At 40.0% G+C, this 17,698-nt stretch overlaps 1 protein-coding gene across 2 annotated transcripts in view; it reads left to right on the top strand.

The window, feature by feature from the left end:
• grap2a (GRB2 related adaptor protein 2a) overlaps positions 1-2,116 on the top strand; it is a 42,314-nt gene extending 40,198 nt beyond the window's left edge. For both annotated transcript variants that reach the window (XM_034190976.1, XM_034190977.1), the window contains one exon: positions 1,435-2,116. In XM_034190976.1, coding sequence (XP_034046867.1) covers positions 1,435-1,614 — 180 coding nt within the window. In that variant the 3' untranslated portion in view covers positions 1,615-2,116. The remainder of the gene's footprint in view (positions 1-1,434) is intronic.
• Positions 2,117-17,698: the final 15,582 nt, after the last annotated feature.

The raw sequence follows: 17,698 nt of genomic DNA, 5'->3' as shown, positions 1-17,698 counted from the left end.
ACTGATACTTTTTAATACTTAAGATTCATAGATCCAAAGGATCCAAAAGACCTAGGATAGAATTTTGCCAAACATTGTACGTGACAACAAAATACTTTATTATCACAATCAACATTTTTGTTGAAAAAAATATCACTCAACACAACTTAAAACAAAATCTCCTGAGGTAGAGGGCTGACAAACCACAACCACACTCCGTGTTGTGTGACACAGCGCAGCGCTGCTCTTACACACAGAGAGTACACTTCGATGAATCTGCGTGCTCAGCAGTCAGTGCGTGGGGGAGAGAAAAAAGCTTGAGTATCGATCTTTTTACATGAGGATCGTTCAATATCAATACCAGCGTTGGTATCGATATTATTAATATTAGGATCAATCCGCCCACCTCTAATGCAGATCCACCTCAGATCTGCTTTAGTGACTCCAACTGAACAACTTCATTCTGTGTGCGGTGATACAACTATAGCCATCACAAATCACATTTCATCACAAAAATCAATTAATGATCAACACATCATTTGGTTTGGTCACTTCTCTCTGCAGGTATCAGGTCCAGTGATTTGGTTGGTTTGAAGAATCTGTGTTCCTCAAGAGTTTCATTAGTTACACGTTTGACTGGCTGTTGTGTCCCAAGGTTCTTCAAATGTAATTTTGTCACCTGGTGGCCATTTACTGTTAAAGCAGGTACAATGGAATTTGGCCAAGAGCTCCAGCATGAGAACGTTCATAGCAGAATCGAACACCATCAACTGGATATTTACTCTGTTCAAAAATAAACAGGTCTTTTTTGACTAAACGTGATGATGTCTTTTCCAAATTTTCAGGAGTTCTGCTTAACCCTAACCCTAACCCAGGAGTATCACAGACCGAGACAAGTCCAAAAAGAAAAACTGACACAATCTCACCATCAACGATGTTTCAAAAATGCTGAAAACTTGTCTGCAAGCCAAAGCAAAAGTGTTAAAGGCTGATTTTCACACTGATTTTCTCAGAATTAAAAATTTGTGATGTCAGCAATTTTAGCACCACAGTTGCCAATTATTTACTAAATAAATTCAGATCTGGGTAATCATGCTTCAGGATACATTTTCCAGAGTAGAACGTGCACCTTTTTTTGTGTGTGTTTTGAGCAGTTTAATTTGGGTTTTTGTGCATTTTTGCTGTATTCTTTTTATTATTGCCATTTATTCTTTTGTTACTGGTGTTTATTTTGTTTTGTGGTTTGATTCTTGGGAAAGTCCAATATAAATATTCATATAATTACTATTATTAATAAGTTGCAGTGCCTCCAAAAGTAAAAATGGACACTGAGTTGTGTTTTTAGTGTTATTATTGTTGTTGTTTGTGTATTTATTTTGACTGTCATAATCCTTGACAGTCTTGTCTGAGCTGAGAAAAGTACGCTCAGTGTGATGTGCCGTTTCTGTCCCACAGAGGGCGCCCACCATACAGGTGAAAGCGCTGTACGACTTCACGGCAGAGGAGGGCGATGAACTGGGTTTCTGCGCCGGTGATGTCATCGAGGTGCTGGATCACTCGGACATGTCGTGGTGGAAAGGAAGGCTTCAGGGGAAAAGTGGGCTGTTCCCTGCCAACTACACCATGCCGCTGTGAGAAAACCCCGCAGGGCGCGTGCCCACAGCGCCCCCGCACACATCTGCGGACTCGCTCGGCAGGTGCACGGCACCTGAGCGGTGACACTGAGTGGTGACTCACCTGGTTCAGGTGCGTCACACGTCAGCACTTCATCAACATGTGCCTGCTGGCCAGAAAGCTGAGTCACGTGGTCCTTGCAGCCCGTGTCAGATTATGTGGCTCAGCGGGACGCTCGGTCTCTCTCTCCTCATCGAACTCTTGTGATTTCATATCAAGCACCAGAGTCACACCCGAGGAGCCGAAATCCTGCTACATGTCTGATACTTTTCATCCCCCATGGACTGTTTTTACATTTCTTTTCATTTCTCTCTTATCTGATACTTATAGTCATTTTATTAATTACATGCTTTTTGTGATTAATTCTGTAGTTTTTCCTCTCTGTATAAATCACATGTATCTCCTGCACAGCTCAGATCCATAAATAAAATGATTTTATCAACTCTTTCATGTTGGGCAGCTCGTTGGATTACTGATTAGCACTGTTAAATCACAGCAAGAAGATCATGGGTTTGATTCCCACCTATGGCCTTTCTGTATGGAGTTTGCATGTTCTCCCCGTGTTTGTGTGGGTTTCCTCCGTGTGCTCCGGCTTCCTCCCACATCCAAAGACATGCAGATTAAATGGACTGGAATCTTTAAATTGTCCGTTGGTGTGAATGTGTTTGTTTGTTTGTATGTGACCCTGCGACAGACGGACGTTCTGTCCAGGGTGAACCCGCCTCACACCCTGTGACTGCTGGGATAGGCTCCATGGCCCTTAAGTGGTTGAAGGTGAGTGAAATCTTTCATATTAAATATATAAGAACAACTGACTGGGTTTGATTGATTTTTATTTATTTTTGTGGTTTTGTTGATTTTGCTGTAAATATCACAAAGTTAAAGACAGATTTTATTTGTCCTGTTTATTCAGTCAACAGGATGATGGACACAGAAGTCAAAATAAGACAAGAAGTATTGACAGTTGACCTTCAAAATAAAAGCTGCTCCACAGCCAACTTTATATTTATATATTTTATGTGATTGAGCACAATATATACATTTTTGCAGACACATCATGTTACTCATAACACCCCCCCCCCCCCCCCCCACACACACACACACATTGGGCTTCTATTATTCTGGTGCACAATTAAAATCAGCTTCCTAATTCTTAAAAAGAACAAAAGTCTCTTTAAAAGTAGTCATCATACAACCCCAATTCCAATGAAGTTGGGACGTTGTGTAAAATGTAAATAAAAACAGAATATAATGATTTGCAAATCCTCGTCAACCTATATTCAATTTTTGTGCAAATATTTGCTCATTTTGAAATGGATGCCTGCAACACATTTCAAAAAAGCTGGGACAGTGGTATGTTTACCACTGTGTTACATCACCTTTCCTTCTAACAACACTCAATAAGCGTTTGGGAACTGAGGACACTAATTGTTGAAGCTTTGTAGGTGGAATTCTTTCCCATTCTTGCTTGATGTACGACTTCAGTTGTTCAACAGTCCGGGGTCTCCTTGTCGTATTTTGTGCTTCATAATGCGCCACACATTTTCAATGGGCAACAGGTCTGGACTGCAGGCAGGCCAGTCTAGTACCTGCACTCTTTTACTACGAAGCCACGCTGTTGTAACATGTGCAGAATGTGGCTTGGCATTGTGTTGCTGAAATAAGCAGGGATGTCCCTGAAAAAGACATTGCTTGGATGGCAGCATGTGTTGCTCCAAAACCTGGATGGACCTTTCAGCATTGATGGTGCCATCACAGATGTGTAAGTTGTCCATGCCATGGGCACTAACACACCCCCATACCATCACAGATGCTGGCTTTTGAACTTTGCACTGGTAACAATCTGGATGGTTTTTTCCTCTTTTGTCCAGAGGACACAACGTCCATGATTTCCAAAAGCAATTTCAAATGTGGACTCATCAGACCACAGCACACTTTTCCACTTTGTGTCTGTCCATTTCAAATGAGCTCGGGCCCAGAGAAGGCAGCAGCGTTTCTGGATGTTGTTGATGTATGGCTTTCACTTTGCATGGTAGGGTTTTAATTTGCACTTGTAGATGTAGCGACGAACTGTGTTAACTGACAATGGTTTTCTGAAGTGTTCCTGAGCCCACGTGGTAAGATCCTTTACACAATGATGTCGGTTTTTAATGCATTGCCACCTGAGGGATTGAAGGTCATGGACATTCAATGTTGGTTTTCAGCCTTGCCGCTTACGTGTAGAAAGTTCTCCAGATTCTCTGAATCTTCTGATTATATTATGGACTGTAGATGATGGAATCCCTAAATTCCTTGCAATTGAACGTTGAGAAACATTGTTCTTAAACTGCTGGACTATTTCTTCACGCAGTTGTTAACAAAGTGATGATCCTCGCACCAACTTTGCTTGTGAACGGCTGAACCTTTTGGGGATGCTCCTTTTATACCCAATCATGTCAGGGATTTGGCCAAGTCAGGGTGCTGAGCCCTTGTTTTCCCTCTTTGTTTGTTGTTTCCTGTCTGCTTCAGCTTTGATTTATTAATATTTATTTTCATCAGGATTTATTCTGTCATGTTTTTCTTGTTACTTTGTTTTTTTGTTATGATTCACTAGTTATTTAATTTTCATCATATGGTTATTCTCTGTTCTGTTTTGATTTGTCACTTTGTTTTCTTTGTGACTTTTTACTTTGGCCTTTCATTCTGTTCTAGTAGTTTTCAGTCATTGTTTATTAAGTTATCTCTTGTTCCTCTTGGTTATAATATTTGTTGTACTGATTTGTTTTGGTTATTGTTTGGTCACTGCTTTTTCTTATGGTTTGTCTTACTGCCTTGTTTTCTTAAGTCAGTTTGTGTTTAATGTCGTTTTAGTATTTTGCTGCATGTCTCCTGTTCAAGTCTGTGTTGCCAGTTCATGTTTAGTTTAGTTCTCATGTTCATGTTTGGTTCCTGTTCACAGTAATATTATATTCAGTTGTAGCTTTGTGTTTATTTCTATTTCACTGCGCATCCTGAACCCGCCTTGTGTCTTTGTCTTCCACACTTTGATTCTGTCTGTTTTGCATTTTCATTCACTCCCGCTCTTGCAACTGCTCACGCATCTTTGTATCTGACATCACTCCACTTTGTGCACTCCCTTCCCATTATCTTGCCCATGCTTAATCTTTGTTCACTAGTCACGCCCCCTTCCAGAACTTTCACTGACACCTGCACCTTGTTCCACTAATTACACCACCAGTTATTTAAGCCCTCACAGTCTCACAGCTCACTGCCCGATTGTTGAATGTTATTCATTTTCCAGATGTTCCTTGTCTTGTTTTTGCCTGCTAGTGTTTGACCTTGATTTTCCCTTGAACTTGTCTTTGCCTCTGAACTCTTCCAATCTGTGCTTTTTGACCTCAGTCTGTTTTATGGACCAAGCCTCAGCCTCACGTCTGTCTGTACCTTTGCTTTGCTGCTGGACCTCCCGTGTACCAAATCCCTGCTTGTTAAATTAAACCTTTTTCTTACACCAGTCTGCCTGTGAGAGTTTTGCATTTGTGTCCTGCTCTGTTTGTGCCATGCCTGACAAATCATGACACTCACCTGTTTCCAAACAGGTGTTCTTTGAACATACATCAACTTTCCCAGTCTTTTGTTGCCCTGTCCCAGCTTTTTTGAAATGTGTTGCAGGCATCCATTTCAAAATGAGCAAATATTTGCACAAAACAATAAAGTTTATCAGTTTGAACATTAAATATCTTGTCTTTGTGGTGTATTCAGTTGAATATAGGTTGAAGAGGATTTGCTAAATGGCATTCAGGAAGGGGACGAGTGATGACAGTGCAGCGTTTCCTGTTTGCCTTTAATGTCATTTTTCATGTGCTTTCAAGAAGACGTGACAGTCTGTGAACAATCTGGTTCAGCTTTGGTGAAACTGGATTTCACCAAATATTTATTACAGCAGCGCACCGAAGAGTCTGCACGGTGTCAGAACAAAGCGGCTCTGTGTTTTTGATGGATTCTGATCAAACCTGATGGAATGACTGAGGATCAGTCAGAGGAGGTGATGGTCTAGTGGTTAAGTGTTGGGCTTGAGACAAGAGGATCCTCGGTTCAAATCCCAGACTGACCGGAAAATCACTAAGGGCCCTTGGGCAAGGTCCTTAATCCCCTAGTTGCTCCCGGTGTGTCGTGAGCACCTTGCATGGCAGCACCCTCACATCGGGGTGAATGTGAGGCATTATTGTAAAGCGCTTTGAGCGTCTGATGCAGATGGAAAAACGTGATATAAATGCTGTCCATTTACCATCAGTCAACAACAAGGTGCAGGGGCGTCGTACTGGGGGGGTAAAGGGTACTATGTACCCAAGGCCCAGAGCATGGGGGGCCCACAAAATACTGGCATTAAATACATTTTTGTGTTGCATGTTATTAATGTCCATACAATTCATGTTGTAAAAGAATATAATTAGAATGAATGTATAAATGTTGCAAAACATAATTCTGCTCTAACAATAATATTGAAAGATCTCTGAGGGCCATTCCACCACTGCACAGTTGTACAATGGTTTAGTCCAGGTGCACAGGATCTCACAGAAAGAGGAGGTGTTTAGTAGTGCTGAAACAACTAATCAATTAAATCGATTAGTAAAATAGTTGTCAACTAATTTAGTCATCGATTAGTTGTTAAATAACTTTGTTTTACCGCAAATGTTTCTTTTCTTCCATATAAATCAACCGTTTCTGCAGCGCGGCTTTGCTTTGAACTTTGAACCAATGGAAGCAGCTGCTTTGTTGATTCATTCATTTTTTTTTTTATTTCACTTTATCTTAATTTTCCCCCACTAAAACCCAAAGAGGATATGTCTGTGAGTAACATTTACCTTTTTATGTTAATCTGACCTGTTATGGTCTTCTGAAACAGTTGATGTATTTTATAACTTAAAAACGGGACCGATGCTAACGCGTTAGCATGTCTATGGCGTTTTCAATGTTAAAGTTAGTATTAAGCTGTTGCAGCTGAACACATTTGTGTGCTAAAAGTCAAATGTATTACAAATTGTAATATTTTTTAATTTATTTTTATTTATATATTAGTAATAATAGCGCCGGGGTGGTGGCCAAGTGGTTAATGCGTTTGGTTTCAGTGCAGAAGGTTCCGGGTTCAAATCCCACCCCTTCCACATTTCTCCATGTAATGTGGAGCAGATCCACCTTGGATTTGCTGTGGCGACCCCGAGTGCAAACAAGGGAGCAGCCGAAGGGACTTACTATATTAGTAATAATAGCAACTACAATAATAGTAATAATAACCAGTAATGCTACAATACAATTTTAGAGAAAGGAAACAAAATAACCTGATTTAAACACAACAGAAAAGATAAATCCAACTAACAATGGACATAAATAAATAACTGTTTCCTGTGAACACCTAGTGACTCTTAAACCACCACTTCACCCCTGTTTTATTTAAGTTTAATGACAATTTGTTTCGGTCAAACCACATCTAAGCTGTGTTTTTACACAAGAAAAAAATAAAATGCAGTTAACTGCACATTTGTGTCTTTTCATGAAAATATCTTATTAAATATAACATATTACACTTTAGTCAGGCCTTTAAAATACTTTTGTGGACTCTTGCCGTAATATGTTGTCAGTGGTTGAGATAGTTGCTGTAGGCATCTAAAAATGCTCATAATCGGGTGAAACCTGATTGAAATCTCTTTGTGGTGTGTCGATGATGTACGTATGTGCAAAATAAAACAAAACATTACTCCAGGTATGTTTTTGACAAGAATATAACATAACTTTGTTACAAGGTCAAATGGTGATGTTGCGTGATAAAGGCCTTTTAATAATAACTCACTTAAAGAAATAATGGCAAAACTCACATGCAAATAAAAAACAAAATGATTAATCAAAAAAAAAAAATCATCCGATGAATTGATTAGTAAAATAATCGTTAGTTGCAGCCCTAGTGTTTAGGCTGAAATAAAATGTCTTTCCTAAAAAAAAAAATCAAAGTCCAGATTTCAAAAAAGAAGAGAAAAAAGGACAGGGAAAGAAAACTAAATGAGGGAAAGCAGCTGCTTACCAAATTCTTTGAAGAGAGGTGAGGTTGAAAGCTAGCTATATTGAGTTGGGGGGTCTGGGGGACCAAATTGCACCATTTTCTGGAAAAATATTGCTCCCCCAACTTTAAAAAGGGTTCTGACTCCCAGGTGTGATGTAAGGTATACATGATTTAGACCTGGTTTGACTACGCATTAGAAATTTGATGTTTGCGTTAATAAAAAAGAACATAACAGTGTGTGTGTGTGTGTGGGGGGGGGGGGGGTCTTCAATATAGCTAGTACCTAGGGCCCAGAAGTTGGTGCTACGCCCCTGACAAGGTGTTCTGATTGTGTTCTGATTTTGTCACGGTTAGGTCCAAGGCCAAGTTGCAGTTCCTTGACTGGCCACTTGAGGCTGGTTCCAAAACAGAGCAGGTTCCCATTGGAGTCCATGTTAAAATGTTACACTTTTGAGCAGAAATAAACATGTTTACAGCCTGGTACATAATGTTTCCACCTCCATGAAAACTGTTTGGAGGTGATTTTTTTTTTTTTGTCTCACTTCTTAGTTTAAGATGTTAAGACATAAAGTTATGGATAATTGGAGGCGTGGTCACTTTGTCGTCGTCATCATCATTATCATCTGGTGGCCATGGACGAGAGACAGAACACAACCGAACACCAGTAATCACACTTGCCCAGATCCCAGTGTCCCGACTGACCCGGTCTGGGAATGTCAGGTTCCTGATGGTTCTTTGAAGAGCCCAAAAGTCACCTGAGAAAACTGTTGGGCGCTCGTCAGGGCCAACTGTCCCCCTCATATCAAGGTCCTTTCTCTGTGGTGAAATTCTGTTCAGTATTTACTGATTTTGTATCAACTTTGTGGTTCTGTACGCGTCTCACGTGCACAATTCACTGCTAGCGCTAATAAGCGATACACGGCTTCATGTGAACGAGGCCTTAAACATGGTGGAGAAGGTCTCATTGTCTCTGTGGAGGATAAAGTCCAATCATGTACGTCCATCCTGAACTGAACATTGATGTCCAAGAAGTTAACAGATATGAAATGTTAACAAAACAGGAGATTGGCCTTTATGATGTCAATGAGGTCTTATTCCATGACTGTCTTGAGTTAGATGATTGATCGTTGTATTGAGCATTGTGTTGGTGTCACACATATTGATATTTCTCATGCTGGCAGAGTTTGATTTCTAAGATCAACCTGCTGCTGGACTGAAGCATCATGTTGAAAAATCCTCAGATTAAGATCATGTTTCTGACATTTTTGAAATTGTTCATGTTTGATTAAAATGTGCCTGACTGTTAGCTTAACTCATTAACAGCTACAAAAACAAACATTAGCACATTGTAAATGGACTGCATTTATATAGCGCTTTTCCATCTGCATCAGACACTCAAAGCGCTTTACAATTATGCCTCACATTCACCCCGATGTCAGGGTGCTGCCATACAAAGCGCTCACTACACACCAGGAGCAATAGGGGATTAAAGGCCTTGCCCAAGGGCCCTTAGTGATTTTCCAGTCAGGCTGGGATTTGAACCCATGATCTTGTGGACTGAAGCCCAACACCTTAACCACTAGACCATCACTCTGATTGGCCATTGCTCCGATTGGCTGATTTCTGGTATGATATTTTCCCATATCAGACCGGTTACCATGACAATCGGTCCGAATCAAGTATCACATTTGTTACAAACCAGAAAGCTGAAAACACGATTAGAGAAACCAAACTGGACGTGAACGTACTCCATAAATATCTAAACAGCATCGGAAAAAAACACACCGGAAGTTTACCAGCTAATGAGCGAACCGTCTGTTAGCAAGTTCTTCGTGGAGATGAAGAAAGTGAACGAGCCCAAAACCCTCAACAGCTTTCATATTAGACAATACTGTAATAGCCATATAATAAACAAATGATTAACCTCGCTTGCTTGATTAATAATCTTTTACTATTTAATTTTGCAAATGTGACTTTTTATGTTAGTATTCATAACATAACTTGCTTACTGAAAAAAGACAGACTGCATGTATCACTGGAGATGCTTAGGGACTCCTTTTCTGATCATCAATATGCAGTAAAGGAGGCAAAGTGCAAATATCTTTCCAACATAATCTCTACCAGCTGCAACCGTCCCCGTGCATTATTCAATACGATTCAATCAGTCGTAAATCCTACAGATAAAAATTTCAATAATGCAACCACGTCAACTTGTGAAGGCTTTCTTCAATTCTTCGGGGACAAAGTGGCATCTGTCAGACAAAGTATAAAACCAAACCACCATATCCCTACTTTGTCAAGCTCACCTCCCTCTGTTGTCTCCAGTTCCAGTGTCCTCAAAGAGTTTGTGCCAGTGTCTCTCTCTCAGCTCTCGGAGGTTGTTCAGAAGTTGAGACCTACCACCTGTCCCCTGGACATAATTCCATCAAAGATGCTGAAACAAATTTTTGACACAATAGGACCAAGGCTTCTTTTATTTTTCAACAACTGCCTAAGATCTGGGACTGTTCCGGCTGTTTTCAAACAGGCTGTGGTCAGACCGCTGCTTAAAAAACCAAACCTTGATCCAGGAGTACTGTCAAACTTCAGACCAGTGTCCCACTTGGCTTTTCTCTTTAAAATTCTAGAGAAGCTTGTCTTTAATCAGTTGCTGTCTTTTCTGGACCAGAATCAGATTTTTGATAAATTTCAGTCAGGTTTTCGTACACGCCACAGTACTGAGTCCGCACTGTTGAGAGTCCAAAATGACATCCTGTTGTCCCTGGACTCAAAGAGACCTGTACTGTTGGTAATGCTTGATCTCACTGCAGCATTCGATACAGTGGACCACTCCATCCTCCTGAACGTCTAGCTCAGCAGGTGGGCTTTCAGGGTCCCGTGCTGCAGTGGTTCAAGTCCTATTTAACGGACAGGCACTTCTCTGTTTTCATCAATGGCCACTCCTCTTCTACAGCCCAACTGTCTTCTGGTGTCCCGCAAGGCTCCATTTTGGGCCCAGTTCTGTTCTCTCTTTACATGCTGCCTCTGGGTTCAATCATCTCTAGCCATAATGTGTCTTTTCATATGTACGCTGATGATCTTCAAATCTATCTACCAGTCTCACCAGATTCTCCAGATGCACTTCAGACCATAAACACCTGTATGGATGACATCAAGCACTGGCTCACACAGAATTTCCTGAGTCTAAATGAATCCAAAAGGGAATTCTGTCTATTTGGCACCACAAGCCCACTGTCTCAAATGGTCACTCACTTCCTCACCATAACACCGTAATCAGAAACTTGGGAGTTCACTTGGACACTGGCCTAAATCTCCATAAACAAATTGACTCTGTTGTTAAGACAAGCTTCTTTCAGCTCTGCATTCTCACAAGAGTGAAACCCTTACTGAGTTGTTGTGACCTGGAGAAAGCAATCCACGCATTCATCAGCTCACGCTTAGACTACTGCAATGCTTTGTACATTGGACTCAAACATCTTTACACAGATTACAACTGGTACAGAATGCTGCTGCCCAGCTCCTCACAAATTCTCGTAAACATCACCATATCAATCAATCAATCAATCAATCAATCAATCAATTTTTTTATATAGCACCAAATCACAACAAACAGTTGCCCCAAGGCACTTTATATTGTAAGGCAAGGCCATACAATAATTATGTAAAACCCCAACGGTCAAAACGACCCCCTGTGAGCAAGCACTTGGCTACAGTGGGAAGGAAAAACTCCCTTTTAACAGGAAGAAACCTCCAGCAGAACCAGGCTCAGGGAGGGGCAGTCTTCTGTTGGGACTGGTTGGGGCTGAGGGAGAGAACCAGGAAAAAGACATGCTGTGGAGGGGAGCAGAGATCGATCACTAATGATTAAATGCAGAGTGGTGCATACAGAGCAAAAAGAGAAAGAAACAGTGCATCATGGGAACCCCCCAGCAGTCTACGTCTATAGCAGCATAACTAAGGGATGGTTCAGGGTCACCCGATCCAGCCCTAACTATAAGCTTTAGCAAAAAGGAAAGTTTTAAGCCTAATCTTAAAAGTAGAGAGGGTGTCTGTCTCCCTGATCTGAATTGGGAGCTGGTTCCACAGGAGAGGAGCCTGAAAGCTGAAGGCTCTGCCTCCCATTCTACTCTTACAAACCCTAGGAACTACAAGTAAGCCTGCAGTCTGAGAGCGAAGCGCTCTATTGGGGTGATATGGTACTACGAGGTCCCTAAGATAAGATGGGACCTGATTATTCAAAACCTTATAAGTAAGAAGAAGAATTTTAAATTCTATTCTAGAATTAACAGGAAGCCAATGAAGAGAGGCCAATATGGGTGAGATATGCTCTCTCCTTCTAGTCCCCGTCAGTACTCTAGCTGCAGCATTTTGAATTAACTGAAGGCTTTTTAGGGAACTTTTAGGACAACCTGATAATAATGAATTACAATAGTCCAGCCTAGAGGAAATAAATGCATGAATTAGTTTTTCGGCATCACTCTGAGACAAGACCTTTCTGATTTTAGAGATATTGCGTAAATGCAAAAAAGCAGTCCTACATATTTGTTTAATATGCGCTTTGAATGACATATCCTGATCAAAAATGACTCCAAGATTTCTCACAGTATTACTAGAGGCCAGGGCAATGCCATCCAGAGTAAGGATCTGGTTAGACACCATGTTTCTAAGATTTGTGGGGCCAAGTACAATAACTTCAGTTTTATCTGAGTTTAAAAGCAGGAAATTAGAGGTCATCCATGTCTTTATGTCTGTAAGACAATCCTGCAGTTTAGCTAATTGGTGTGTGTCCTCTGGCTTCATGGATAGAAAAAGCTGGGCATCATCTGTGTAGCAATGAAAATTTAAGCAATACCGTCTTATAATACTACCTAAGGGAAGCATGTATAAAGTGAATAAAATTGGTCCTAGCACAGAACCTTGTGGAACTCCATAATTAACCCTAGTCTGTGAAGAAGATTCCCCATTTACATGAACAAATTGTAATCTATTAGACAAATATGATTCAAACCACCGCAGCGCAGTGCCTTTAATACCTATGGCATGCTCTAATCTCTGTAATAAAAGTTTATGGTCAACAGTATCAAAAGCAGCACTGAGGTCTAACAGAACAAGCACAGAGATGAGTCCACTGTCCGAGGCCATAAGAAGATCATTTGTAACCTTCACTAATGCTGTTTCTGTACTATGATGAATTCTAAAACCTGACTGAAACTCTTCAAATAGACCATTCCTCTGCAGATGATCAGTTAGCTGTTTTACAACTACCCTTTCAAGAATTTTTGAGAGAAAAGGAAGGTTGGAGATTGGCCTATAATTAGCTAAGATAGCTGGGTCAAGTGATGGCTTTTTAAGTAATGGTTTAATTACTGCCACCTTAAAAGCCTGTGGTACATAGCCAACTAACAAAGATAGATTGATCATATTTAAGATCGAAGCATTAAATAATGGTAGGGCTTCCTTGAGCAGCCTGGTAGGAATGGGGTCTAATAAACATGTTGATGGTTTGGATGAAGTAACTAATGAAAATAACTCAGACAGAACAATCGGAGAGAAAGAGTCTAACCAAATACCGGCATCACTGAAAGCAGCCAAAGATAACGATACGTCTTTGGGATGGTTATGAGTAATTTTTTCTCTAATAGTTAAAATTTTGTTAGCAAAGAAAGTCATGAAGTCATTACTAGTTAAAGTTAATGGAATACTCAGCTCAATAGAGCTCTGACTCTTTGTCAGCCTGGCTACAGTGCTGAAAAGAAACCTGGGGTTGTTCTTATTTTCTTCAATTAGTGATGAGTAGAAAGATGTCCTAGCTTTACGGAGGGCTTTTTTTTAATAGAGCAACAGACTCTTTTTCCAGGCTAAGTGAAGATCTTCTAAATTAGTGAGATGCCATTTCCTCTCCAACTTACGGGTTATCTGCTTTAAGCTACGAGTTTGTGAGTTATACCACGGAGTCAGGCACTTCTGATTTAAAGCTCTCTTTTTCAGAGGAGCTACAGCATCCAAAGTTGTCTTCAATGAGGATGTAAAACTATTGACGAGATACTCTATCTCACTTACAGAGTTTAGGTAGCTACTCTGCACTGTGTTGGTATATGGCATTAGAGAACATAAAGAAGGAATCATATCCTTAAACCTAGTTACAGCACTTTCTGAAAGACTTCTAGTGTAATGAAACTTATTCCCCACTGCTGGGTAGTCCATCAGAGTAAATGTAAATGTTATTAAGAAATGATCAGACAGCAGGGAGTTTTCAGGGAATACTGTTAAGTCTTCTATTTCCATACCATAAGTCAGAACAAGATCTAAGATATGATTAAAGTGGTGGGTGGACTCATTTACTTTTTGAGCAAAGCCAATAGAGTCTAATAATAGATTAAATGCAGTGTTGAGGCTGTCATTCTCAGCATCTGTGTGGATGTTAAAATCGCCCACTATAATTATCTTATCTGAGCTAAGCACTAAGTCAGACAAAAGGTCTGAAAATTCACAGAGAAACTCACAGAAACGACCAGGTGGACGATAGATAATAACAAATAAAACTGGTTTTTGGGACTTCCAATTTGGATGGACAAGACTAAGAGTCAAGCTTTCAAATGAATTAAAGCTCTGTCTGGGTTTTTGATTAATTAATAAGCTGGAATGGAAGATTGCTGCTAATCCTCCGCCCCGGCCCGTGCTACGAGCATTCTGACAGTTAGTGTGACTCGGGGGTGTTGACTCATTTAAACTAACATATTCATCCTGCTGTAACCAGGTTTCTGTAAGGCAGAATAAATCAATATGTTGATCAATTATTATATCATTTACCAACAGGGACTTAGAAGAGAGAGACCTAATGTTTAATAGACCACATTTAACTGTTTTAGTCTGTGGTGCAGTTGAAGGTGCTATATTATTTTTTCTTTTGAATTTTTATGCTTAAATAGATTTTTGCTGGTTATTGGTAGTCTGGGAGCAGGCACCGTCTCTACGGGGATGGGGTAATGAGGGGATGGTAGGGGGAGAGAAGCTGCAGAGAGGTATGTAAGACTACAACTCTGCTTCCTGGTCCCAACCCTGGATAGTCACGGTTTGGAGGATTTAAGAAAATTGGCCAGATTTCTAGAAATGAGAGCTGCTCCATCCAAAGTGGGATGGATGCCGTCTCTCCTAACAAGACCAGGTTTTCCCCAGAAGCTTTGCCAATTATCTATGAAGCCCACCTCATTTTTTTTTACATATCACACCTGTTCTGCACTCTCTCCACTGGCTGCCAGTGCAATACAGGATCCAATACAAACTTCTCCTGTTTGTTTTCTGCTCCATCCACAGCTTCGCACCTGCCTATCTATGTGAGATTCTGAGTCTTCACCAGACCAGCAGATTTCTACGATCTGTACAGCTCTACTTGTTGGAGCAGCCCAGGTCTCGAAGCAAACAGTGGGGTGATTGTGCTTTCGCAGTAGCAGGTCCTAAACTTTGGAACTCGCTGCCCCTTGACTTGTGTGCCATCTCGGATCTGCCCCTTTTTAAAACAAAACTCAAAACGTATTTGTTTAGATGTGCTTTTGATACTTAGTCTTTTTAGACTTGGGAATAAAATGAATCTGTGTTCCTCTTTTTAACTATATTTTAAATGCGATTTTTATATGTACAGCGCTTTGGTCAACTTAGGTTGTTGTAAGGCGCTTAACAAATAAAATTTGATTGATTGATTGATTACTAGTAGTATAAATATTATTATTTTTAAAAGCTGTACAGCCTTTAAAATTTCTCAAAATGGGCCAAACTTACTTTCACTTGAAATTCTGTCATTGTAATGTCGGTTTATTTTTGTAACATGTTGCAAAATTACAGCTCATTTTAATGAAGAGAACATATTTATCTGGGAGGAATTCTGTGGTAAATATTGTCTTTTCCTTCTATCGCCATCATACAGACGAACTGCAGGAGGAAGCTCGTGTGAGGTTTTGTGATGACCTTTGACCTGACCCATTTGCTTGACGTGCGTTCCCGGGGTGTGCACGCTAACATCTGTAAGATGTCTGTAAATCACTTCAGAGGTCATATCTGGTTACAAAAACAGTATTTTTAGATTTTAAAGTGTTTATTTCTCACTATATATATATATATATATATATATATATATATATATATATATATATATATATATATATATATATATATATATATATATGAGAAACATATTAGATTTACACAGAAATAAGCTGTTTTGTGGCATTTTCCACCATCTTGGTTTATTTTCTTAGAGTGAGCAGCCACCTGACATGCTGCTTTTCTTTGCTGTGATTGGCTGTCACCGTGTCCTTCTCAGCATCCTCAAGAAGCTCGGGGGAAGCCCCACATGATCTATGATGTTATTATGTAGGTCATGCCATCTGATTGCTTGAATTTAGACCCATCAGGGGTTGAAATTCTAAGTTGTTTCCAGACAGTCTGAATTTTGGTCGTATTGCCAAAATCATATGAATTCCTTATTTAAATACTAAGAAATAAAATTATTGTGTCAAAGAAAATGATTTTTTTATGACTTTTCTTTGATATTAAAGTTGAACAGCATTTGGGTTTGTTTAAGATTTAATTATTTTTTGTAACTTAAAGCTTACAAATCCGAAAGGCTGTACAGCTTTAATATCAGTAACATCACTCTGTCATTCCTTGAATGAGCGGGTTACCCAGTTCTGAGGAATTCCTCCCCACCCCCAACCACCAGAGATTTCTGGATCGAACTGATGAACTAGCAAACATCACACAGACCTGTTTACGCCCGTATCAGTGCATCACACAAATATATAACTGGCGGGTATTTGACATCGTCTGTTTTTCTCTGGTAGATAACACGGGTTCAACACACGGACGGCCTGCTCATCACAGGTTTACAAGCTGCACAGCAGGAAGGTGGAGCTGCTCCTCCTGAACGAAACAGAACAAAAAGACGGCCTGGCACTCCTTAACAAAACGCTTCTGAATGGAAAGTTGCCTTTGAAAAGACAATGAAGTCCCAGTTGTAAACGTGGACAGGTTTTGTTACACCCGAGTTACAGTTCTTCACCTCGACACACCCTGAACTGCTCAAAGACGCAGTTTAATCCAGTTTATAACATGGACTCAGTATCTGCACCGCTTCTTTAAAATCCACAACATCTCCAGCTAACAGCAGTTGGTGTATTTTGGGTCCAACCCGAGATGATCACTTGGAGGCGGTGTGGGGACGATGGCTACGTTAGTGTCGTGGGTTGACCTTCAACTAGAGGCTTGGTGGATTAAATTCTGAACTGCACTCATCATTGGGAAAGAGACAAACCCAGAACTGCTCAACCTTTGGGGACAGAAAGCCTGTGTGACTTTGGGAAAAGGCATAGAAGAAGAAAAAGACATGTCCACGAGCAACGTCCATTAATTTGTAGCATCATTTCAGAAATGTGACTTTTGTCTATTGTGTCCTTTAACATCTCAAATTGAATTTAATGAGTACAATTCAACATACGTACCAATGTACATAGATTAAAAACACATGGATAACACAGCAAAGTGAAAACATTTATTTCCATTGTGGACCATAAATAAAATAAATAACTAAAGCATACAAACAATAAAAACAAATACAAGATAAATGAATTATAACAAGATTTAAAACAAGTTAACAATACAAGAACACACAGCTAATAAAAAAGCTCAAATCTAGTATGTAACACCACAAAATTAATAATAATAATGATTTTTATTATACTGTGCATCTGGAAAGTATTCACAGCGCTTCACTTTTTCCAATTTTATGTTCCAGCCTTATTCCTCAATTAATGAAATTCATTTTTTCCCCTCAAACTTCAACTCACAACACCCCAAAATGACGTAATTTTTTTTTAAATTTTTACAAATGTATTAAAAATAATAATAATAAAAAAAGCTAAGTAACCACACGTACGTGCTTCAGTCTTCAGCCGCCTGTTCGACTCCTCTGCCTGCCCTGCTCAGCTCTTCCTGTCCTCCGCTGTCAGACCACTCGAG

Source organism: Thalassophryne amazonica, chromosome 16, assembly GCF_902500255.1.
Source record: "Thalassophryne amazonica chromosome 16, fThaAma1.1, whole genome shotgun sequence".
Classification (NCBI taxonomy): Eukaryota; Metazoa; Chordata; class Actinopteri; order Batrachoidiformes; family Batrachoididae; genus Thalassophryne; species Thalassophryne amazonica.
Note: the sequence above shows the minus strand (reverse complement) of the source record. Positions and strands in the feature narration are given on the sequence as shown.